Source organism: Lissotriton vulgaris, chromosome 1_2, assembly GCF_964263255.1.
Source record: "Lissotriton vulgaris chromosome 1_2, aLisVul1.2, whole genome shotgun sequence".
Lineage (NCBI taxonomy): Eukaryota > Metazoa > Chordata > Amphibia > Caudata > Salamandridae > Lissotriton > Lissotriton vulgaris.
The window spans coordinates 330,235,027-330,260,121 of record NC_141686.1 but is presented as its reverse complement, the minus strand read 5'-3'; the positions used below and the strand labels follow the sequence as shown (position 1 = coordinate 330,260,121).

General features: G+C 53.0%; 1 protein-coding gene across 1 annotated transcript; it reads right to left on the bottom strand.

Annotated features, from left to right (window-relative positions):
* Nucleotides 1–2,973: 2,973 nt before the first annotated feature.
* On the bottom strand, nucleotides 2,974–24,889 carry LOC147736661 (glutathione S-transferase P 1-like). Its single transcript, XM_086953415.1, has 7 exons — nucleotides 24,617–24,889; nucleotides 23,237–23,272; nucleotides 18,452–18,558; nucleotides 17,181–17,268; nucleotides 5,354–5,457; nucleotides 3,659–3,766; nucleotides 2,974–3,577 (listed from the first exon to the last, which is right to left on the bottom strand). The coding sequence occupies exons 1-7, from the start codon at nucleotides 24,771–24,773 to the stop codon at nucleotides 3,389–3,391; spliced, it is 789 nt and encodes a 262-aa protein (XP_086809541.1). The 5' UTR covers nucleotides 24,774–24,889; the 3' UTR covers nucleotides 2,974–3,388.
* Between the last annotated feature and the right edge of the window lie 206 nt (nucleotides 24,890–25,095).

The following is a 25,095-nucleotide window of genomic DNA, read 5'->3' as shown; positions in this document are numbered from 1 at the left end:
CCAGCGCCTGGTCATCGTCGATGCTTCTTGGACCTCGTGGCTGAACAGACAAACTCACCTTCTTCACCTTCAAGCACCCGACATCACCTGGTTCCTTCCTGGTCACTGGCTAGTGACCCAGGCTGTCCCCTCTGCCTTCAGGTTCTTCACATCACCATCCACCCAGACCCTTTTCCTCTGGTCGCCTGCAGCACTTTTTTGCAGCTCTCCATAGAAGACGACAAACCCCGACACGAAAAGACACAATGCACCTGGATTAGGTAACACAAGTACTCCGGTGCTCCCGTGGGTCTTGACTCTCGAAGTGTATTCGTTTAAAAGGGTTCCATCCGGAAGAGTCCTTAAATTGCATATTTGTAACTTCTTCATTTCCCATAGAAAGTCAATGGTAACCTGCGTCTGTGTTTAGACACTGCACGTGTCTCCCGTGGGCCTCCTTCCTATCCTTTGGTCGAGTAGAATTGCCCCAGCAATTCCACAGGCCCCAGGCCTGCATTCTAACTCTCACATGGTACTTATACCACCCTTAGTATATGGTTTGTGAAGCCGCTAGGGCATAACGTATACTGTGCAACTTATCGTAGATTAACTGTGTGAATTGTATTTTTACCTCTGACCTCATAAAGAGTGCAGAGGGGTTGTGTTTAGAATAAATACATATATATTTGGTATATACCCTGTGTGGTGTCCTTTCATTTGGTACTCAAGGTTTTATAAATGGTAAAACAACTTGCTTAACTCACCTACTGAAGTCTTAGCCTTATGACTGCTGGTTCATGCTACCACTAGGATAGCTGATCTACAAGGTTGACTTTACAACCACCATCAATAAGGTTAAATTAGACTGGTGCAAGGTGCCCACTAGAACTAGTGGACATCATATGCCAGGCTAAATTCTCACATGCATCTCCACGCCGTGAAAGTTGGCACATCATTAGGCGTGTGTACCACCAGGGAGTCAGGTGGATGTTGCTCCACAATGGAAGGAGCATAAAGAGATGGTTTATATTTCTTATTGACCCTAGGCATGATCACTCGGGGCTTTATTGGCTCTTAACGCTGTCATAGGTGAGCTTAAGCTGCCCCCCCCTCTTTAGCAGGGGGATAAGGCTTTCATGCGGGAGTAGCACGCTTGCAGTTTATTGATTTTCATCTTAAGAAAGAGTCCTCCTTTGAAAAATCTCATAGTACGAGTAGTGTCGTCCGGCAGGGATCTTGGCCAGATAGCAGTCCGTGTCGTTATCCCATGGAGATTGACCTAGTCAACCCACCGGTCTTCATAGGGGTGTGAGCCCTATGAAATAGAGGGGAGACAAGGACAAGGCAGGGCCAGAAGGGGAGACGTGTCATGTGCCAAGGCTTCTAGAGCACAAACTCAGTGGGATGGTGGCTCTCAAAATCCTCTATTAGGAGGAACATGGTCCTTTGCCACTGGAGGAGCCAAGCAAGATCTGACCAGTCTCGGGGTGTAGGAGGATTTGCTGCAGCCGGGTTTAGAGTTCCTCTTGGACACAGGATTGACTGTTATTGTTCCTTGGAAGAAGCTGCCCTGGACGCCAGTAGTTTGGGTATCAAAGGCCATTCTGGCAGCACCAAGCCAATTTGGCTCTGAAAGTCTTGCTTCCTTTGCTGGCATACAGGCTGGTTTTGTGGTCTAAACCAAAGATGTGGTCAAAGGGCATGGCTTTGTCAAGGACTTTAGTGATGATGGCTGGGAAGACATCTGGTCAGAAGCTTGGTGCCTACCATGGCCTTGTGGCAGACTCGAGGCCCATGACTGGCCTGTGAGCTGAAGATAGACCCTCTGAAAGACTGCTCAGCTTGGGAGTAGTGTTGAGTAGTGGGAGGCGGCCCGTGTGTACCTACTGCAGCCAACTTGTATGCAGGATGCTAGGTAGAAGGTGGCTCACTAATTTGGGTGTCAGACTGAGCTTTCCTCTAGCAAGAATAACCGAGCCTCCGCGCCAGAAGTCACCGGCTGCCTGTGGCGTCCTAGTCTGACCAGGAGCTGAGACTCATCCACTTGTGGCAGCAAAGCGACAGTGGGTGATTTGAAGGTGACTCTTTGCCAGGGAGCCAGTGGATGTCTCATATGTGTTGGGTCATGCGTTTGTGATGCAGTGTCCCGAGAAAGAGTCTACGGTGTGGGAGAAGATATATTTCTACAGACAGGGGGCAGGGATCCATTTGAAGGTCTTGAAGGATGCGCAGGCAGTGGAGGCGACTGCGTTGATCTGGCAGTTCATGGAGCGGTGTTGTCCCAGGTGGAGGTCCAGGGTAGGAGGATGAGGACCTCAGTCTTCAGAGTTTAAGCTTCAAGGAGCTGTCTTTCAAACATGCGGCCACGTTCTTTCTTCCTGGAAGGAAAGTCTGCGGTCTTCAGGATTCTTCGTGAGTGAGAGGGTGAGCTGGGTGTTGTCTGCGTAGGATACAATGCTGATCCCATGCGGTCTGATGATCGAGGCGAGAGGGGCCATGTAGATGTTGAAGAGCGTGGGGCTGAGTGAGGAGCCTTGGGTACTCCAGTGGCTAGTGGTGGATTTGGAGGGGAAGGTAGTCTGATTCTCTGGGTTCTGCCAGAGAGAAATGATCAGATCCAGTCAAGGGCAGCTCCTTGTATCCCAGCGTCATGAAGTCTGGCTGCAAGAGTGCGATGAGAAACTGTGTCTAAGGCTGTGAAGAGGTCTAGAAGGATGAGGGGTGCGGTAGTTCCTGGTCTACTCCCTAGGTTAAAAACGTGCACAACACTAGATTTGCAGGTGTATGGCTAGCATGTGTATATAAAGCCATACATGCTACAAACATACAGCTCCTAAGCAACACTGAAGGGTGGGAGGGGGACTGTGTTGGGTAAAAGGCCAGGACGCTTCATGCTGGGGAAGAGAAGTGTCTAAAATCTTGCAAATAGAAGGAGTGGTAGTGTCCTTTCACTGTTCTTCCATCTCCCACCCCTCCAAAAAGTTGCAAGAAACATTCACATTTCAGAGCATTTATTTATCTTCATGGTACAAAAAACATTTTCCCGAAGATTCACATTATTTGGTCCTTCAGAGATGGACATTTAAGAGATGTGTTCTCAGACTATCCATTAGTTGTCCGAGTTTACAAAAGTTACTAAGAGTAGAACTACTTCGCTTCCCAAAGACCTACACAAACGCTAACCCCTGGAGAGCTCCATGCAAGTCCCTAGAGAACTGAAACCTGAGCGGGGTTAGACAAGTGCTGGTGAAGGAGCCCTCAGCCTAGGTGCAGGCAGCTACAGGGTGCTTTACCACCCAACACTTGGGAGTAAAGGCTACTTCTAGTTGGGTACAAGGGGCAGGTGGGCAGTAGCAGTGCATCTTTTGAGGTGGCCAGCCCTCCACCAGTGATCATCTCTGACTGGGGATCACTGTTTGCCATTCCCGTTGATAGGGCGAGCCTTGCGGGCATCCGACTCCAGGAAGACCTTGAGGTTGGGTCGTGCAGAGAGGCGCTCAACGTATGCGTGGAGGAGAGGGAAGTCCTTCAGGCAGTCTGGAGCGAGCACCAGGTGTGCGAGCAGGATGTCCAGGAGAACATAGTCCGCGTACGAGATCTAAGGGAGAGAGAAGGCAGAGTTAGAGGCGAGACCCTTGAGGAGATAGAGGTCAACCACCACAAAAGACGAGCCACTTACCTTGTTTCCAACAATGAACCCTTTCCCGCTGTGATTCTTGGACAAGAGACACTCAAAGGGTTGAAGATCTTTAGGCAGGTTTTCAATGTATGGAGCCTTTCCATCCTCCTGGGGGAGGGAAAAAACAAAACAGACTTATTTATCAAGATCCCTGGTCATTTCAAGACTGGGATTGAATGGCAGTCGACATCTTCAAACCAACATTCCTTCCGATTGAGGCGGAGTGATAATGAAACAAGATCCCAGAACACAACCACCCAATCTGATCAGACATACAAGAGCAGGTGGGCAAGGGGCCCAGAGTGGAACCCACCAATCAGAATCTGGGGAGCAAAAGAATGATAGACCAACCCAGATCCTTGTGACTGGGGGTGGGTGTTTGCATTGTCCAGCATTCCGTACATAAAATGTTTCTTATGCAAGATGAAATGTGATCGGACAATTCCAGTCAGTTCATCCATGGTAATGCTACCCTACATTTACGTTAATACATCTACAACAACAAGCATTGGCACGTTGGACGGCCAGGAGCCAGTGGTAACAGTGATTCCGTTTACCAGTCACACCAAGGTTACCGTGGTCTGTCCTGTCCACATGTCTGCCACCCTTTCTGCTACACAGGCTTTTAACTACAGTTTGGGACTAGGTCCGCTAAGATAAACCGTGGCCTTTCCTGGAGCGGACACTCCTAGAAACAGAATGATTCTTTGCTTGAAAGAGGCCATGACCTGATGGAGGCGTTACTCGACGCCTGATTGGCGGTTGCATGCGGTTAAAGTGACTTAGTCTAGCCTCAGAAGATGGTTTGGGACCTATTTTTGGGTTCGCAGAAACAGTCATTAATACTACTCCAATTCAGAAAAGTTATACAAGTGAAAAAGCAATAAATGAAGGCCACTTTAAATGAGTGTGGGGGGGTTCACTGGAGTACTTCATGGGAGAGGGTAATAGTGGTTTGATTGCTGAGAAGATGTGCTTTATTTTTAAGTGTGTACTTTACATTTTGTAAACGTGGCTCTTGGCTCGGATAGTGTTCACTTTCAGAAAGAAACCCAAGTCAAGAATCTCTAGAAAAGATTCTGCTCCTCTGGACCACCACATAAGCCAAGCATTGGCAAAAGCAACACTCCTGGCTTTACTGGACCAATGCAGAGACAGGCATTCACATAAACAAGGTAAGGTGTAAACTGCACACAGCACTTGTAAACAGATTATGAATAGATAAATGCATTAAGAGAATGGAAGGAAGAGCGGCTCTTGCCATGGCCCACACCCCCACCGCTTCGATGCGGGGCAAGGCTCAGGTGGTAAAGAGGAAATCCATGGAGGGGCCAGCGCCAGAGGTGTGAAAACAATCAAGAGGCTTTAGAGCGAAGGTTGTCCTGCAGCAGGACAACTGCAGAGAGGACAATACTGAGGCCAGAGTGGGTCGAAGGGGATTCAAATGCACCATGTGGGGGGATGGGGAGTGCAGGGGTGCGTCCTGGAATAACCAGGTCACCAAACGGGTGTAAAAAGGCACAAGATGCATTTTTGGAGCTGAAGCACAGACTCAAGGACCAGGGTTGGCTTGAGGGACCTTAACGACCAGGCGCCATTTTATAAGAGTTGCGTGCCAAGTCCCAGGAGCAAAGTGCACAGATGTGCCCCCTCCAAGGAGGGAGACAGCAGGCGGGAGAGGTGGTAGCGACTCACGTAGTTCTGGTAGATCATCTTGAGGTACTTCAGGCGCAGGTCTTCCACGCCATCGGCGACCATGTCCATGTTGGCCGCATCATGGTTGTCCTTTCCGTAGAGATCTGGAGGAACAGGGAGTGAGCGGATTAGACTTTGGAAAGAAGGGGGCCCCTACATACCTAATGAACTAGCTATACGCAGGGAAAAAGAAAGACCTCAGGAAAAGTACTATAGCCAGTTAAATGAACAAATGACAATATATTCTAGGTGTAATGCACAAATGTAACCACTTATTGTGATCAATGAACTGATCAATAATACACAGATATTACTATAGAAATATAGATTTGTTTATTTTACAAACCTCATTTTTCTCTCTTTTGGATTTAGTTCATATATAGTTACATTAACAAAATCAATTTACAAAACTAGAATTTAAATAAAATGATTATATTAGCAACACATTTCCAAAATGGACAATAACTATACAGTAGATTTAGAGTTGATGGAGGCAATGCAGTAGATGTAAGCTACGCACGTTTCGGCATTACTGCCTTTATCAGGAGACAGTCTATTGCACTGAAAGGCAGTATATAGCAACTTGCTCAACAGAAAAAGCAATAACAGGTTACCAGATAATGGATACAAAGATTAGTGCGGAAGGCTCTTCAAGGTCTCAAATGTTACTTCCCGACGGGGTTTAGAGGACTAACGCCGGCTGTAAAGCAATAGTGCCGATTGAAAATTGCGATGATTATATTAAAAGTTATTGACTATTATAGGGCACGGCGATTATATATCTGGGCAAAAAGTTACGTAGATGGACGTCCGTCTGTATCAATGTGGGCAAACATTGAGACATGAAGACTATTATTTACAGCGGGATGCCTTGTGGTTTGAAGATCAGGTGTTAGACCTGGCACCTTGGCGTGAGTCTCCCTTCCACTTTTTGCTGATGTGCCTCCGATGTTTTGCTGGTTTTCCGATACTCAGGGCACTGCGCCACGGCTGACCCGTGCCGCAGTGCAAGTGCTCCCTACTGTAAATTGTACATGCGATTGGTATCCATGATTGGTTCATTGGATTTACTGTTAGTCCCTAGTAAAGTGCACTAGGAGTGCCGGGGCTTGTAGATGCCAATACTGCTGGTGGGCCTGCAGCGCTGGTTGCGCCACCCACCGAAGCAGCCGTAAAGATGTGTCTGGGAACTGCGACCGCAGAACCCGCGTGCGGTCTCGTACTGTCACGCTAGCTGGGCAAGTGCACCCACTTGCCAGCCCCCGAACCTTCCCTTGACTACATATTAGTCACCCCTATGGTAGGCCTGCGGGCAGGGTGCGTTGTAGGTGTAAGGTAGGACAAGCCCTGATGTGTGTGGCATGTCCTAGTAGTGACTTACAACCAAAACCGTATTTCACTATTGAAGGCTACTTGCTCCATTAGGCCAGACTGAGCTGCTGGAGTTATTACACCCTATAATCCCAGCAGGCTCAAGGAGCATAGTAGCGCGTCGTGTTTAGTATGCCTGAACTCAGGATGATAAAATATTTCTTTTAGTAAAGTTTATTTTAGTATCCTGGGTTTGCAAATGCTACTTTTAGAAAGTTAGCCTTTGCTTGCCTAACCATTTCAGCCCGCCTCTGCTGGTATGTGTATCTGACTGTCTGGGACGTGTGAGTGACAGGGCTGGGAGGATGACAGGTGGTGATTACACCTTAGTGGGAGGTAGGAGTGGCTCTTGACTCTGGATCTTGCTGTGCTCTGCCACCACAATGATGGCTCCACCCTCCTGGGGAGCGTCGGATGATTCAGCCGACACCTGGCCCAGGAAGGGCGAAGCCCCATCAACAAGGTACTCTGGCTGCCCCTGTCCGCACAATGCTGGCTCCACCTCCTGTGGGGCGTCTGATGCACCTGCCCCTCACACTGAAAGCAGAAGCCGGAGTACACCCGCCAGGGTACTCGAGGACTGAGAGTGGCTATGCAAAGGCCCCCCTGGCCTGCGAGAACGAAAGAAAGGCCATATAAAAGAAGGAGCCCTGCTCCTTGAAAATTAGATCCTGTTTGGGCTACAGAAGGAACTCTGCCCGACGAGAAGGACCGGGAAGGACAAGGAAGAGTGCTGTCTCTTGCCCGTGTCTGGTGCCTTGCTGCCGAAGGAGAGGAAAAAGGAAAGACTACGAAAAGACTTTTGCTTTACAAGACTTTGTGCCGAACTCTGCTAAAAGATCTCCAAGGGCTTGAAACTGAACTTGCCCCCTGACCAGCGCCCCAGGACCAGTGGGTGCTACACCCTGAAGAAAGCAACTGCGTGTGCTGCTCCTCGTGGCAGTACCGACGGAGGAATCTCCTCCAAGGCAACGACATCCACCTGACCACCGTGACCGGGGCCCAGAGCAACAGCGAGAACAAAGTGAGGACCAGCCGCCGCTGGCCCGAACACAGTGACCGCAACTGCACCGGGAGCCCGAGAGCAAAGCGAAGGAGGACCCGTCCGGTCAGAGCTCTCGAGTTGACTGCGCAACGAGCAGCCAATCCACTTGCAAAGACGGACAGCCGCCCTGTGAGAATCCCCTAGGTCGGTACCTTGCCCGACAGCTCAGCTGTGCGCGCACAGCTGCACCGGCACTTTGCTGGGTACGTCCTGCACTTGAGGACCGTACTGCCACTTGCCGCCACCACGCAACCGCCGACGAGGAAAGGACCCTGCCGCCACAGAACACCGCTGCCCCGGATGACCCGTGAACTGCTCGGCTGAGAGCCGCAACGAACAGCGACCCCGGGAAGGCAACGCAACGTGGGACAGATCCCCTGGGAGCCGCCTGCTCCACAAGAACTTTGTTGAACTGGGCAGAAGGCCCTAAAGAACTCTTATTGCTAGAACGAACTGTGGCAACTTGAACTAAGTAACTTGGAACCGCTAATTGAAAGTCTGATAACTGTATTCATAAGCCTGCTTGAAGTCTATATAAAGATATATATATTTTTACAGAATACAGTCTGGTCTCATTGTGTGGTGGGTTTGTTGTGACGGTATAATATGGCAAGTGTTTAACCCTATGTGCCCCAAAGATTAGCCTACGACTGCTTAAGCCACACTACCTAGAGGGTAAGCAGAGGTTGTCTGGAAGGTAACCCTCAGCCCTGACGAGGAAGAGAGAGTCCCTGCTTGTCGCTAGTGTTGCACTGCGCCAACTAGAGCCTCCCCCTTCCTACATTGGACGCAGCGGTGAGGATTTTTTCGAATTTACACTTGCGGTATCTATACCTTAGCTTCCGACCATTGCACAGTGATTTCAGTCCAGTTACTTAGCCACAGACTTTGCTTTTCGCTGAAAGAAGATTCCGAGTGTGAGAACCATGCCGGGCACGAAGAGCCTGGATGGAGCGGAGTCCACGACCTCTGAGGTGTTGGAGGTGGAGTGGGACGCCGCCAAGCTGGACAAATACTCAAAGACGGAGCTGAAGTTTTTCTGTAAGAAACTCAAAGTTCCGCACGCTGGTTGCAAGAATAAGCCAGAATTCTACAAGGCCCTGAAAGCCTGGATAGAGTCCAGAAAGGCCCCGGAGGATCAAGATGCCCTCGCGGAGCAAGATGCGACTGAAGAGCAGAATGCACCTATGGATCTGGTGGATCTAGAAAGGCAAGACAGCGTGCACAGCTTTGGTAAAGGCCTGTCGCCAGAGGAGCTGGCAGACAGGAAGGAAACAAGGAATCACGAAAGAAAGCTGGCAGAATTGAAAATCCAACTGGAGTTGGAAACAAAAAGAATGGCGCTGGAAGAACGAAAGCACCAAATGGATTATGAAGTGAAAATGAGGGAGATAAGTCTCAAGGAGAGAGACTTGGATCGTCCTCCCTCTGGTGGCAGCACATCGCCAGTGCAGGTAGAGTCAAGAGTGCACATCCCGAAGGACGTAGTTAAGGAGTTCTTTAAGGGGGATGACATAGGACAGTGGTTTAGGGCATACGAGGTAGCCATGTCCTCCCACCGGGTCCCTGACAAGGATTGAGGAGCGGGGTTGTGGGGAAGGTTCCTTAGCGAAGGGCGAGATACCTTGTTAGATTTGCCCGTTGAAAATCAGAGATTCTATGCCCACATGAAAGAAGCTTTAATGAACAGGTACGGGCTTACCCCTGAAATGTATAGACAGAAGTTTAGGGGATGTACTAAGCAGCCTGGGAATACGTATGTGGAGTATGTGACTTATTTTTGCAGAGCACTGGATGGTTGGGTGAAGGGTAGCAAAGTGAATGATTTTCAAGGTCTCTTTGATTTAATTGCATGGGAGCACTTGTCTGATCACTGTTTTCCTTAGTTACGCCAACACCTGATCGATAGCAAGCTGTCCAACCCGAGGAAGCTTGCTGAGGAGGCGGACCGCTGGCTCAGCACCAGGGTCCACAAGGGTCCCGTGGGAGACTCCGCCAAGAGTGGGCAGGGTCCCCAGCAGAAGAGTGGGGGGGACAAGGGGGGAAAACAGAAAGGGTTCCAAAAAGGCCCCCAAAGTAGTTCCCAGGGGAACCAGCAGCAAGGTTCTCAGCCTCCCCCACCCCCGAAGCAGAATGGGGCCCGACAGGTAAACCTGTTCCAAAGGGGCCCTTCAATTGTTTCAAATGTGGCGAGCCTGGGCACATATCCAGTGACCCCAAGTGTCGCCTGTTTGGAAAACCCGCACCCACTGGTGCTCCGCCCCGTCAAGTGACTAGTGTTCACTTAGGAGAAGAAGTGATGGTCCCGGGGGGTGGAGATCCCGTTCAGATGACCCTAGTCTCGCTAGGAGACAGTGAGATGATCCCTACGAACTACCTGCCCTCTAACACTAAGAAATATGGGCAGATGGTGATCATCAATGGCAAGGAAGCCGAGGCTCTTCGAGACACAGGAGCCAGTGTGACTGCAGTGAGGCAGCACCTGGTGTCTCAAGAGCAGGTTGTACCCCATGCCTACTGTAGGGTTATCAACGCTGATAATTCTGAGAGTCAGTGTCCGATGGCTCAAGTTCCCTTCGAGTGGGGGGGGGGGGGGTCTCTGGTACTCTGCAGGTCTGTGTAAGAAAAACCATGCCTGTTGACTGTTTGCTAGGGAATGACTTGGAGCACTCCCCTTGGGAAAAGGTGGAGAAAACGACTCACCTGCGGATGGTGGGTCTGCCTGACTGGGCGTGCGTGACCACCCGGTCGATGGGAGCCAGTAGGGGTGATCAAGAGGTCCTGGGGCCTGAAGGAGAGGCCCAGGAACCGGCCTTAGGGAGAGGGCGCAGGGGGCGCGGGAAACCGGCCCCTGAGGTTCCCATGGTCCAGGAGGAAGCAGACCTTGAGGGGGATGCCCTGGAGCCTACAGGGGAACAGATCGCCGAACTGGGGGACCTGCCTGAGCTGACCCATTGGCAGCAAGAAGGAGGACCCTCCAGGGAGGAATTCTGCAAGGAGCAGAAGGAATGCCCCTCTCTCATGGGTATGCGGCAGCAGGCTGCAGACCAGGCCAATGGTGTTCAGGCCAAAACACATTACGTGTACTGGGAGAACGACCTCCTGTATTCAGAGCCTAAGGCTTCTGAACCTGGGTCAGCCTGTGTGCTGGTGGTACCCCAGAAGTTCAGAGCCTTCCTACTGGGTCTGGCTCATGATGATCCTTTAGCAGGACATTTGGGGATGGACAAGACCTATGACAGGCTTGTCACCCACTTTTACTGGCCCCAAATGCATAAGAGTTCAGACGCTCATTGCAGAACCTGTCCGACTTGCCAGGCAAGTGGGAAGACCGGAGGGAAGAAGAAGGCTCTCCTCCAACCCTTCCCTGTGGTCGGTACGCCATTCCAGCGAGTGGGTATTGACATTGTTGGGCCTCTGGACCCCAAGACAGCCATGGGCAACAGGTTCATCCTGGTCTTGGTGGACCATGCCACCGGGTACCCTGAAGCCATCCCTCTGAGGACAGTGAAGGCCCCCGTGGTGGGACGTGCACTGATGGGAATTTTCTCACGAGTAGGATTCCCTCTAGAGGTGGTGAGCGACAGGGGGACCAACTTCATATCCAAGTATATGAAGTCCCTTTGGCAAGAGTGTGGCGTAACGTATAAGTTCCCCACGCCTTACCATCCCCAAGGTAACGGGTTGGTTGAGAGATTCAACCGAACCCTGAAGGGCATGATCATGGGCCTAAAAGGTCCGATGAGGCGTAAGTGGGACATCCTCTTACCATGCCTACTCTTTGCATATCGCGAGGTACCCCAGAAGTCCCTAGGGTTCAGCCCCTTTGAGCTACTGTACGGTCACCCCGTGAGAGGACCACTGAGTTTGGTAAAGGAAGGCTGGGAGCAATCTCCCAGGAAACCTCCCCAGAATGTATGTAGCTACATGCTGGCCTTCAGAAACCAGACCAGGCGCTTCAGACAACTTGCCGAGGCAAATCTGGAAGCCAGCCAGGAAGAGATGAAGCGGTGGTACGACCAGAAGGCCACTCTGGTCGAGCTTCAGCCTGGACAAGAGGTGTATGTCCTGGCCCCAGTGGAGCCCTGTGCCCTTCAGGATAAGTGGACAGGCCCATTCGAGGTTGTGGAACGCAAGAGCCCCGTGACATACTTGGTGGACATGAAGACGCCCAGGAACCCTTTGCGGGTCCTACATGTCAACCGCCTCAAGCCCCACTTGCGAAGGTCCGAAGTGGGCATGTTGTTGGCAACTGATGACGGAATGGAGGAGGAGTCGGAGCCTCTCCCTGACCTCTTAGTGGCCTGTGAGAAAGACGGGTCAGTGGATGGAGTTAACCTCTCACCCACCCTGACCCCCGAACAGGAAGACTGCCGCCAGTTGCTGGGGCAGTTTCCAGATCTGTTCTCCCTGGTTCTGAGTGTCACAGATTGGTGCGTCCATGATGTGGACACTGGAGACAGCTTACCTGTGAAGCATAAGGCTTACAGGGTGACTGACAGGGTCCGGGCCTGCATCAAGGAGGAGGTCTCCAAGATGCTTGCCCTGGGGGTGATTAGTCTTCCAGCATTCCTTGGTCCAGCCCCGTGGTTTTGGTTCCGAAGGCTGCTGCGCCGGGAGCCACACCCGAACTACGGTTCTGTGTAGACTACAGAGGACTCAATTCAGTCACGAAGACTGACGCGCACCCCATCCCCAGAGCGGATGAGCTCATTGATCGGCTAGGGGCTGCTCGGTTCCTCAGTACGTTTGATTTGACGTCTGGGTACTGGCAGATCGCCTTGACCGATGGGGCAAAGGAGAGGTCGGCATTCTCTACACCAGAGGGGCATTTCCAGTTCCGGGTTATGCCATTTGGAATGAAGAATGCCCCTGCCACCTTTCAGAGATTGGTCAACCAGGTGTTGGCTGGGCGAGTTCAGTGCCGCCTACCTGGATGACATCGCGGTGTTCAGTGGCACCTGGCCAGAACACCTGCGACACCTCTGGGAAGTGTTGATGGCTCTGCGCAGAGCAGGCCTCACAATCAAGGCAAGCAGGTGCCAGATTGGGCAGGGTTCAGTGGTGTACTTGGGACACCAAGTTGGGAGTGGCAAGGTAGCACCCTTGCAACCCAAAATTGAGACCATCCTGGCTTGGGAACCCCCCAAGACCCAGACTGCAGTGAGAGCCTTCCTGGGGCTCACTGGGTATTACAGGAGGTTTGTCAAGGGCTATGGCATGATCGTGACCCCCTTGACAGAGCTGACTTCGAAGAAGCAGCCCAGGAATGTGATTTGGACTGACACCTGTCAGAAGGCTTTTGACACCCTGAAGACTGCCATGTGCACGGCGCCCGTGCTCCTGGCTCCTGATTTCTCCAAGGAATTCATAGTGCAAACAGACGCTTCAGAGCATGGTGTAGGGGCCGTTCTTTCACAGATGACTGAGGAGGGCTTTGACCAACCCGTAGCCTTCATAAGTAGGAGGTTACTTCCATGGGAAAGTAGGTGGAGTGCAATAGAGCGTGAAGCATTTGCTGTGGTCTGGGTGCTGAAGAAGCTAAGACCCTACTTGTTTGGGTCTCACTTCCGAGTTCAGACGGACCACAGGCCCCTCAGATGGTTGATGCAAATGAGGGGTGAGAACCCGAAACTGTTGAGGTGGTCCATTTCTCTACATAGTATGTACTTTACGGTGGAACACCGCCCTGGCACCGATCACGCCAACGCTGACGGTCTGTCCAGATTTTTCCGCCTTAGTGACGTGGAACTCCCTGGGGAAGGGTAGTTCCCCCCACATTTCAGCTGGAGGGGACACATGTTAGACCTGGCACCTTGGCGTGAGTCTCCCTTCCACTTTTTGCTGATGTGCCTCCGATGTTTTGCTGGTTTTCCGATACTCAGGGCACTGCGCCACGGCTGACCTGTGCCGCAGTGCAATTGCTCCCTACTGTAAATTGTACATGCGATTGGTATCCATGATTGGTTCATTGGATTTACTGTTAGTCCCTAGTAAAGTGCACTAGGAGTGCCAGGGCTTGTAGATGCCAATACTGCTGGTGGGCCTGCAGCGCTGGTTGCGCCACCCACCGAAGCAGCCGTAAAGATGTGTCTGGGAACTGCGACCGCAGAACCCGCGTGCGGTCTCGCACTGTCACGCTAGCTGGGCAAGTGCACCCACTTGCCAGCCCCCGAACCTTCCCTTGACTACATATTAGTCACCCCTATGGTAGGCCTGCGGGCAGGGTGCGTTGTAGGTGTAAGGTAGGACAAGCCCTGATGTGTGTGGCATGTCCTAGTAGTGACTTACAACCAAAACCGTATTTCACTATTGAAGGCTACTTGCTCCATTAGGCCAGACTGAGCTGCTGGAGTTATTACACCCTATAATCCCAGCAGGCTCAAGGAGCATAGTAGCGCGTCGTGTTTAGTATGCCTGAACTCAGGATAAAATATTTCTTTTAGTAAAGTTTATTTTAGTATCCTGGGTTTGCAAATGCTACTTTTAGAAAGTTAGCCTTTGCTTGCCTAACCATTTCAGCCCGCCTCTGCTGGTATGTGTATCTGACTGTCTGGGACGTGTGAGTGACAGGGCTGGGAGGAGGACAGGTGGTGAATGCGCAGATTACACCTTAGTGGGAGGTAGGAGTGGCTCTTGACTCTGGATCTTGCTGTGCTCTGCCACCACAATGCTGGCTCCACCCTCCTGGGGAGCGTCGGATGATTCAGCCGACACCTGGCCCAGGAAGGGCGAAGCCCCATCAACAAGGTACTCTGGCTGCCCCTGTCCGCACAATGCTGGCTCCACCTCCTGTGGGGCGTCTGATGCGCCTGCCCCTCACACTGAAAGCAGAAGCCGGAGTACACCCGCCAGGGTACTCGAAGACTGAGAGTGACTATGCAAAGGCCCCCGTGGCCTGCGAGAACAAAAGAAAGGCCATATAAAAGAAGGAGCCCTGCTCCTTGAAAATTAGATCCTGTTTGGGCCACAGAAGGAACTCTGCCCGACGGGAAGGACAAGGAAGAGTGCTGTCTCTTGCCCGTGTCTGGTGCCTTGCTGCCGAAGGAGAGGAAAAAGGAAAGACTACGAAAAGACTTTTGCTTTACAAGACTTTGTGCCGAACTCTGCTAAAAGATCTCCAAGGGCTTGAAACTGAACTTGCCCCCTGACCAGCGCCCCAGGACCAGTGGGCGCTACACCCTGAAGAAAGCAACTGCGTGTGCTGCTCCTCGTGGCAGTACCGACGGAGGAATCTCCTCCAAGGCAATGACATCCACCTGACCACCGTGACCGGGGCCCAGAGCTACAGCGAGAACAAAGTGAGGACCAGCCGCCGCTGGCCCGAACACCGTGACCGCAACTGCACCGGGAGCCCGAGAGCAAAGCGAAGGAGGACCCGTCCGGTCCGAGCTCTCGAGTTGACTGCGCAACGAGCAGCCAATCCACTTGCAAAGACGGACAGCCGCCCTGTGAGAATCCCCTAGGTCGGTACCTTGCCCGACAGCTCAGCTGTGAGCGCACAGCTGCACCGGCACTTGGCTGGGTACGTCCTGCACTTGAGGACTGTACTGCCACTTGCCGCCACCACGCAAACGCCGCCTCCAGGGTCGGAGCGGACGACGAGGAAAGGACCCTGCCGCCACAGAACACCGCTGCCCCGGATGACCCGTGAACTGCTCGGCTGAGAGCCGCAACGAACAGCGACCCCGGGAAGGCAACGCGACGTGGGACAGATCCCCTGGGAGCCGCCTGCTCCACAAGAACTTTGTTGAACTGGGCAGAAGGCCCTAAAGAACTCTTATTGCTAGAACGAACTGTGGCAACTTGAACTAAGTAACTTGGAACCGCTATTTGAAAGTCTGATAACTGTATTCATAAGCCTGCTTGAAGTCTATATAAAGATATATATATTTTTACAGAATACAGTCTGGTCTCATTGTGTGGTGGGTTGGTTGTGACGGTATAATATGGCAAGTGTTTAACCCTATGTGCCCCAAAGATTAGCCTACGACTGCTTAAGCCACACTACCTAGAGGGTAAGCAGAGGTTGTCTGGAAGGTAACCCTCAGCCCTGACGAGGAAGAGAGAGTCCCTGCTTGTCGCTAGTGTTGCACTGCGCCAACTAGAGCCTCCCCCTTCCTACATCAGGTCTGTAAAATGCCACCTGCAAATGGCATATGGATATCCCATAAGCTTTAAAATGAATTCCTCATGCGGCTCTGTCCAGATAGGGATCGTCTGTAGTTACTCAGGAACCGCCATAATTATGTACATACAGGCTCTTCCACACTCAGACATGGACCTTACATGCACGTTCACAGGCCCTTTCCACACTCCTCCAGTAATGGACCTTACATGCACGTTCACAGGCTCTTTCCACACTCCCCACCAGACAGGAGTCCTGAGGATGGAGTCGCGCCGCTCCACCCATGCCCTCCCGCTCGATTCAAACAGGGCATTTTTCTGCCGTTTTGCTAGTGGAGCTGAAGGATTCAGTTACAATTGGACGAAGGCAGTATGAAGCGAGGCGCTTATTGGCTGCCCCTTCAAGACACCAGAACCAGGCTTGTAGCTCTAACAGAATCCTTCTAGGCCAATAGGTCTCGCTTTTGGGACTGTATAACTATTTGGTTATGCAGCACAATATCCTTGGTGCAACAACATTAACTGTTGCATGGTTAAACACTTATAAGGTCACTAAGGCGAGACCTATTGGCTATGCCAATGCTGGTTCTCCTTTGCGCACACTCCCTTCCTCTGCTGTCTCTGCACGCCCTGTCCTCCGCTGTAGCACCCCGTGTTACCTCCATCATCCCTCCCTCTTCTCCTCACTCCTGCATTCCTCTCTCCCCTTCAACCCCCCCTTTCTCTGCTCATTATCCTTTGTCCCTCTTCCATTTGTCCTCCGCCACAGCCCTCTGGCCTCTGTTGCTCTCCCTTCTTCCCTCTCTGATCCCTGGACCCCCTGCCCCTCCCTACGCTAACTTGGGACGTCACTGCTCCCGGACAGCAGCCTCCGAGCTTTGAACACAGTCTGGGGTCCTGGGAGAGGTTGGGCTGTAAAGTTCCACAAGTCATGAATATTTCATTCTTTCTAGAAATGGTAAAGACTAAGAGAAAGGCAGGAGGGAGCGCGTGCTCTTCTGACAGGTGCCTGTTTTAGGCTTCGGCTCCAGAGACCAGGTTTCCAGACATCACAACATTAAGGGTTAATTGGCTAAAAATGTAAAACATGCATTGGCATAGCCAATAGGTCGCGTCTTTGGGACCTTATAAGTATTTAGTTATGCAGCACAATATCCTTGGTGCAACAACGTCAACTGTTGCATGCAGAGATCCTTAGCAAGGAACAGCCTTTCAAAGACACTTCCTGTGCTAACGCTCCCCACCCCACCAGGTTAGGTGTCCCCTCTGCCAGACCCCACTCACCGTGGTTCCGGGCCAGGTAGCGCAGAATGGCGTTGGACTGGTACAGCTCAAAGTCTCCATCTTTAAAGCCCGGCAGCTGCCCAAACACCTGTGATGGGCAAGGACAGGGGGTGAAATGAACAAGCACCTAGAAGTCCAGGACAGAATATCTGCCCTCCATTTCCACCCGAAACCAACATTACCTGGCCTGCTCATTCTACCCCTCACCAGGACTGCTCCCCCACCACTAGAAAGACTGTCTTTCCGTAGCAGAGGGGCTACTCCCTCCCCCACCAGAACGGCAGCTCACCACCCCCTCCACAATGACAACTGACCCCCCCCCCTCCTCTCATACTGTCCTGCTCCGAGACTTCCAGGGACACCAGCGTCTCACCAGATTCTGCCTGGGATCCTTAAGTGTCGGACTCCCTGCCACTAACCCCCTAGCGCCTACATACAAGGACAGCCCTTGACTGACTCCCTACTGGAGCAGGCCACCTAAATTGACCATATTCAACTAGCCACGTTTCTGGGTGAAGTTTCCAAGTACAAAATGTGTTGAACTTGCCAATGCTTGTTCATGGTTTACAATGCGGCGCACCATGGGGCAAAAATGGACAGATGCGTGACCCATCGGCTGCCGTAAGGGCGGCGCATTGCTGGAACTGCGATGCAGCTCCAGCAAGGCTCAGGGTGCCCCTATGCCCAACACGCTGCGTCAATCCTTATGCCTGCTTCAAGCAGACGCAGGGTTTTGACGCAGCATGGCCTGAAAAATGGCAGAGTGAAATCTTGTAGATTTCACTCAGCCACTTTTAGGAGGAGTTCCTGTGCCACAACGCCTACATGTGGCACAGGGCTTTAAAACTTGACGCATCTCCCTAGATGCGTCATGTTGTAAATACCCCGCACCATGGCGCTGGCTTTGCGCTGCCGCGTCACAAAAGCGACACAACGGCAGCGTAAAGGAGGTGCGAGGGGCTTGTAAATCTGCCCCTTAGTCCCTAAGCAGCAGTGTGGCCGACCTGAACCCCACACACCAGGCTCAGGAGGAGGGGCACACTAGCGCCTGCTGAACCACGTCCAGGCGCTGGGCCTCAGGCACCCCAGTCTCCCCTTACACCCTGATCCACTGGCAGACCTGAACCCCACAAACCACAGCATGGAAGCACCTGCTCAGCGCCACGAAGCGCGTCCCAGCGCCTTGGGGCCACCTCCAGTCACCCTCGCCTCCGAGATACTGACTGCCAGCCCAGCTTGCACCACCGCACCCCGGGTTCAGTCAGACTTACGCATTTCTTTTTGAGGTCTCCTTGGGTCCAGTGGTCAAAGGTCACAACGTCCTCCTTCCAGTCCTGCCCCTGGTCTGCCAGCAGCATGCGGGCCGCCTCCGCGCGACCTGAAGCGGGCAAGAGGTGGCATTAGAGGTGCAATACCCAAGGGGCAGCAAGCAAGGGCAAGAACCCCAGGGGGAAGCTAGCAAGAGGTGGCCTGAGGGGCAATAATAAGAACCCAGTGGGGCGGCTAATTTCAAATTGTACACGTTTGTTCACTTATCTCTTTCTATGTTACCTCTGAAGCTGAACTGATCCCTCCAGACTGGCTGACGCCCCTCGACCCAGATTGTCCCCCCCCTCCAGTCTGGCTGATGACCGATGTCCCCCTCTATTCAGTCTGGCTGACTCCCTGACCTCTGACCCCGATTGTCCCCCTTTGTTGGACCCTGTTGGACTTGGCCCATTTGGCGGGTTCAACCCTAGCTTGTTTTTAATTGAGACCTGATACTAGTTTTTGGCTTCTGCGCACTTCAACACTGTGTCCCAGTGTAAAGTGCATGCGCAGTCTGAGTGCGTGTGGTGAGATTAGCCTGCCCTCCCATAGGAACACATGGGGGATAGGTGTGTCCATGGTAGTTCCTGATGTGTGGGGAGTGCAGCGGCGAGTTTGGTATGTGCTAACTTGCGAGATTAAATGCTGAGCCTCGGTGTGCGCAGATTCAATGTGTCTGGTGTGGAAGTGCCACTTCTAGAATGGTACATGTCTGTAGTAAATGTTAATTGACTGTCTGGCTTGTGATTGGCTGGAGCTGGCTGGTGTGCCTGGCTCCAGGAGTCAGGATGGGTCTGCCCCGGTGGTGAATGGAGATCTGCATATTGATGGGAGGGAGGATGGGGAGAGGGGCTGAGCACAACAGTGCTCCAGAACCAGCTGTGTCTGGTTTTTCCCCTACCCTGTACCCTCCAGACAAAGGAAATTATGTATAAAAAGGGGATGTGACCCCATGTAAAATGTTGCGTCCTAACATGAGAGGGGCCTGCTGCTGGGTACCAGGAGGACCGCCACTGGGGACCGCCTCCCTGTTGGAGGGCCCTGTGAGCTGGCCCCTGGGCCCAGCCTTTGTCCCCCATGCCTGCTGATGGACTTGCTTTGGACTACACCCCCAGCACCTGGAAAGCGCCACATCTTTATTTTACTGAGGAGCACTTTGATCAATTCCCCCGGAAGAGTTGGGGCTGTGCAGCGTCGCGCTGTTGAGGGGGATAGGGGGGAATCCCTAGATTTGGGATTCCCCCGGTGACGCCGGCCGCACGGGTGCCCACCCCGCTTATTTTTTAATTGTTGTGCAGGTGCCAACCCTGCGACTTGACCCTTGGCAACCGCCGTTGCGGGAGCCCACCCCACCTTGCCTGCCGCATATCTGCCCTTTTAAATGCCCTAGCGGGTGCCCACCTCACCAGGGACCTTGTGCTGTTATTTATGGCCTAGCGGGTGCCCACCACGCCAGGGACCTCGTATTTAAATGGGAGCCTACCCCGTATTGCTGCCAACCTCAGAAAAATCAAAGCTGCCGGCCCGGGGGCTTCCTGGAGAAGGGCGCTCTGCCATTGGCTAACTAGCTCCGGAGCCTGGAGGCTTGTCATGATGGCCGCCCAAGAGGAAGTTATCCGGAAGTCGACGGGAGCCCACCCCGCGCTCCGGTGCACAAGGCCAGCCAAGGAAAAAATCCGACAAGTCTGCCTGGGGCTCTCGTGAGCTGAGAGAGCCCCGCAGCCCAGGGAAGCCGTATCAGAAGAGGGCTCCAGTCTCCTCCGATGCCGATTGAGGTAGGGGGGGGGGGGGAAGGAGCGGGGTTGCGAACCCTGCCAGTGCCTCTACCCTGAGCAGCCCCACTTTCCAGAGGGCTGCTCCGAAGGTTGGTCCAGTTTGTGTATCTCGAGCAGCCCCACTTGGCAGCGGGCCGCTCCCACGAGGAGTACACTGGTTGAGAGGGGCCCCTGGCCATTCCCACAGTTTGGCCCCTTATTTCTGGATTCCCATGAGGAGCCTGGGATACCAGTAATTTAGGGCCTGTGTTTATTCTCTTTGGGGCCTGTTTATACAAGTCCCAAGGAGGACTTGGGGGCCATGTCCAGTTACAAGTCCCAGTGGGGACACCGAAGAAGCCCAGCAAGGCCCAGGAGGCACCAGGAGTGCCAGGCTGTACATGCACATTCTTCCAGCTGTCCTGCGAGAGCGCACACAGCTGCAACGTTTGGGGCATTTTTTCTTTCAGTCAAGAGTCCCACGAGGTCTCATAGGGCACGCGGGTGCACACGCTTATTTACACAGCTGCCCATCAAGTAGTGGGCAGCGGTCACGTTTAGGCCTGGTCTTGCGTGGTTGCTTTTGGCTGCATTCGCAGCCAGCCCAGACATTCTGGACTAAGGTCATTTGAGCCCCATGGAAGGCCAGTTGGCCTGGGGTCGGTGTCTAATGTGATCTTGGCGCAATGTGATTACCTACTATGTTTGTGATGGAGATTACCTTATACCTAATGTGGTTTATGCGTAATGTGCAATGCCTTTATGCCTGTGATACCTCTATGTTTTTATGATTAGGAGGTTGGTTTACCTCGTATGGTTTATACTAGTGAGTTTGTTTCCCTGCGTGATCTATGCCTAAGGTGATTAGTATTGCGTAGTGTACCTACCTTTTACCAGTGGTTACTGGTTGTGTTCTACAATTGTTATTTTATGCTACAGTTATTCCAAGTGCTATTTCTACTAAGTGCTAATATCTGACGGTGGCCCATGTGGCCCTGTCATGTGTATATAACCCCCTGTAAACACTGCCCACTGCCAGTTGGCACATAATTCTGTGATTATGATCTAATGTGTTTATGGTAATACAAAGGCTATTTTTATCTAGAACCTTGTGCCGAGTTCCTTTTTGTGGTGTGCCTAGTGTGTTGCTGTGTGTGGAGCAAATGCAAGTGCTTTACACATTGCCTCCGGGATAAGCCTGACTGCTCGTACCAAGCTACCAAGGAGGGTGAGCATGGTTTATCTTGGCGTGTAACTCTTGCCCTGACTAGAGTGGTGGTTTCTGCCTGGCTTTGGCGCAAGCCTTAGCCAACCAGAAACCCCATTTCTAACAGACCCTGTGGTTATTTAAATACCTCATTTGTTCCCTTGTGTTTATTCTTGCTTTCGCCACTTTGTACAGCGCTCAGATACCCGTAGGGGTCATGTGCGCGCCATAGAAGACTCTTCAAATAAATAAACGGCCTGAGAGGGCGAGTGGGGCAAGAACGATTATAGTAACCTCTACCCTCCATGACTGGCAGTGCCTTCCCAGCGTGTTCTGCCATGGATTGCAGTGTTATCCTTCTACCTGTCTTTAGTACTTTTTGTAACTTGCACACGCCACTTCTCTTGTAACACACTGTTTGCTACCTCTCACATTTTGTTTGCTTTTGATACTTGCACAAGTGCCACCGTTGCCTACGTAACGTTTGTTCTTGTGTTTGAGTGTGCCATATATTGCAGTATTACCTCTACTTGTACTTTGTACGCTTTTGTAACCTGCACACGTCACTTTCCTCCTGTAACTAATACACCGTTTGCTCCTCTTGTATTGAGTTTCCTCACATTTGGCACTTTTGCCTCTAGTAACTTAGAGTTTGCTTTTGTAATTTGTTCACTTGGAATGTTCTCATGCATCAGTTCTGTTCCTATTGTGAAGCGCTCCGACGCCTTCAGGTAAAGTCCACGCTATATAAAAACGCATCAAATAAACCAGGGGCGGATAGCAACAGCTGGGCCTGGAGGGGGAGGGGGAGGGGTGGACACTTGAGGGCCTGGTCCTGTCCCCGAGGCCCGTCTCTTCCACGGGACTGGGGCTCCTCATTGGAAGACAACTCGGCGGGGTTCAGGGGACCCTCTTCGAAGGTGGGTTCAGGGCTTTAAGTGGGATATAAACTGGAGGGTGTCACAGGGGCGTGGCCAATGGATTGATTAAACTGTTCGATTAATTAAAATGACAGTAAAAGGATATCAGAACCCCACCCACCGGGTGGCCAATGCAATGAGGGGCGTGGTTTAAAACACGTCAGCTACAAATCTGTGCTTAGCACAGGGGGCCGCCGACTTGTACTTTGCTGTTCGTAGTGGCATCCAGATAAAAGACACAACAAGTAACATCACACCTACAACCAGTGGGGTCCATTGGCTTTGCCAATGGTTGTTATTTGTACAAGATGCATAAGCTGCAACTGTGGCTTGGATTTAATATAAGCTTCCACCTAAAGCCCGGGTGAGACCACGACAAAGGGTGGGTTCGGCAGGAGGCCCCGCCCCCTCGCGGAGGAGTGGGGGCTCCAGGCGCCCCTCGAGTCTGAGCTGCTTCGGGGCAGGAGATGCGTCCACGCAGGCTGCTATGCCGTGTGACGTCATCGCCCCACCCCTTTCCTCCGATCTTGTGGTTTCCAAGAAAAGGTCTCAGGGGAGAAAGAAAAACAGGCTGTGTTGCCCCCACCACCCGAGCTGCCCTTCGGAGGGGCTTAAGTGAAAGGCCCAGACCTCGCTGGGGTCCGACCCCCCTCCTACACCCCCTCTATACCCTCCACCAGCCCCCCCTACACCCTCCACTACCCCTACACCCTCCACCAGCCCCCCCTCCACCCTCCACTACCCCTACACCCTCCACCACCCCTCCACCAGCCCCCCTCCACCCTCCACCAGCCCCCCTCCACCATTGCCCACCCCCCCGACACCCTCCCAGGGGCCCCTTGATGTGCCTCAAGGCGCTGCACTCACCTCGCACGTTGAAGTAGATGAAGGTGTAGCTGTGCACTGGAAGATAAGAACAGTCAGTGAGTCTCGGGGAAGAGGGCACAAAGGAGCATTGGCAAAGACAACAGACCTGGCTCTTAGTCCGAATACTAGTGAGACCACCGCGCAGCAGGGGGGGGCACGGGGAAGAGATTGGATGAGTGTCCTTCAGCGTCGGGTTGGCAACGCGGGCACTAGGGCAATGCCTGAGGGGCCGGTGTGCAGTTCCTGCTGTTGGCTGCTTTTTTTAGTAGTCTTGAGGGGTTTGGTGGTTTCTGAAGTGCTCGGATGCTCCCTGCGGCCCGAGGGGTGGCCCTGAGGGGCCTCCCTGGAGGCAGAGGGGCCTCGATTACAGAGGTGTCACTCCCTTTCCCTCGCTGGGCCGGCCCATCAATGTATGCATATTAAGGGGGGCGGGGATCTCAGCAAAAGTGGCCTCACTTGTATTCAGGGGTGTTTCACCAGTCATAAGTAATCCCTGCATTTTTTTTATCCCCTCCCCATTTTTTTTTATAAAACTTCGCCGAAGGTGTGTTATGGGCAATATGCAAATGTGAGCCACTTCTAGCTGCCCGGGCCGATTTGTAATCCCAATCCAACCCTGCCGTCCTTCCATGCAGCGCACACATACATTCCCTGAGCATCAAAGCGCTTTACAAGCCCAGTGAAGCGAGTGCTGTGCCCGCGTTCAGAGTGGGTGGAGACAGGCGGGGCCAGGGAGAGCGGTCTGACCGGGTCCGGCGGGCGCTGGGCGAGGGGCCGGAGCTGCAGCTCGGGGCACCTGGGCTCTGGGGGAGGGGGGGTCAGTTGAATCAACATTAAAGACGCAAAGGCAGGCGGGAAGTGTATTGAAGCGCCAACCCTGGAGACTGAACTGGCAATGGTGGGCGCTGTAATAAAAGTGAAGCGCTGGCAGGTGTGTGACCTGGGCACCGCCTGGCGCTGTAACAAAGGTGAGGCGCTGGACAGGGGCCCGGCCCTGGGCACCGGTCGGCGCTGCCTGTCTCGATCCTCACAGGGCAGCGCGGGGCCGAGACGGCTGGAAGCGAGGCGCTCAAGGCACTTTATACAAACTTTCAAAATCTCAGGCGTGCCCGTTAACTTCGAGGGGGGGGGGGGGGGGTTGGCTGAACTTGAAGCGCTCGGGGGCCCTGCTAGACCCACCCCCACCCTTGAGGAGGTGAGGCCAGCAGAGGAGAAAATACGAGGGTGGGGGCGTCCTAGGGGCAGAGGGGCTGGGGCCGGAGGGAGGAGAACGAGCACAGACAAGAGGAAGGGGGGGGGGTTAGAAATACTGGGCCCCCGGTGGAGGGCGGCAGGTAGACGGTCAGAGGCGACCCGATCCCGGCGCTGCCGCAGACTCACTGTTGCTCGTGGGCGTCTCAATGCTGGTGCTGCTGAGGCCGGCGGGGCTGCTGGGGCGAGCGACACTGCTGCTGGACTGGACAAGGAGGAGCCAGTAAAATGCTACGGGGTTTCCTTTTATAAGCCCCAGGGAGTCACATGACCAGTGCTGAGTCATTCCCCAGCAACGACCCCTCCCCCTCCCTAGAGGGACAGGGGCCGCTCTGATTGTGTGCACCTAGGCCGTGCACTGATACTGTGCACGCAGAGCGCCAAGCGTGCCACCCGGGCTGTACACTGACCCAATAGTATACATGACGTCTCGTGTGCACCCCCCCCCCCCCCGTACACCCACCTATGGGCAGTGCCCGAGCTCTGTGCATCAGACGACGGACTAGACTGAGCACTGAGTTACAGGCTGTGCTCTGACAGTGCACGCAGACTCTGCTCTGTGACTGAGCGTTCACCTGGTCTGTGCACTGAGCCCATGCACGGAGACT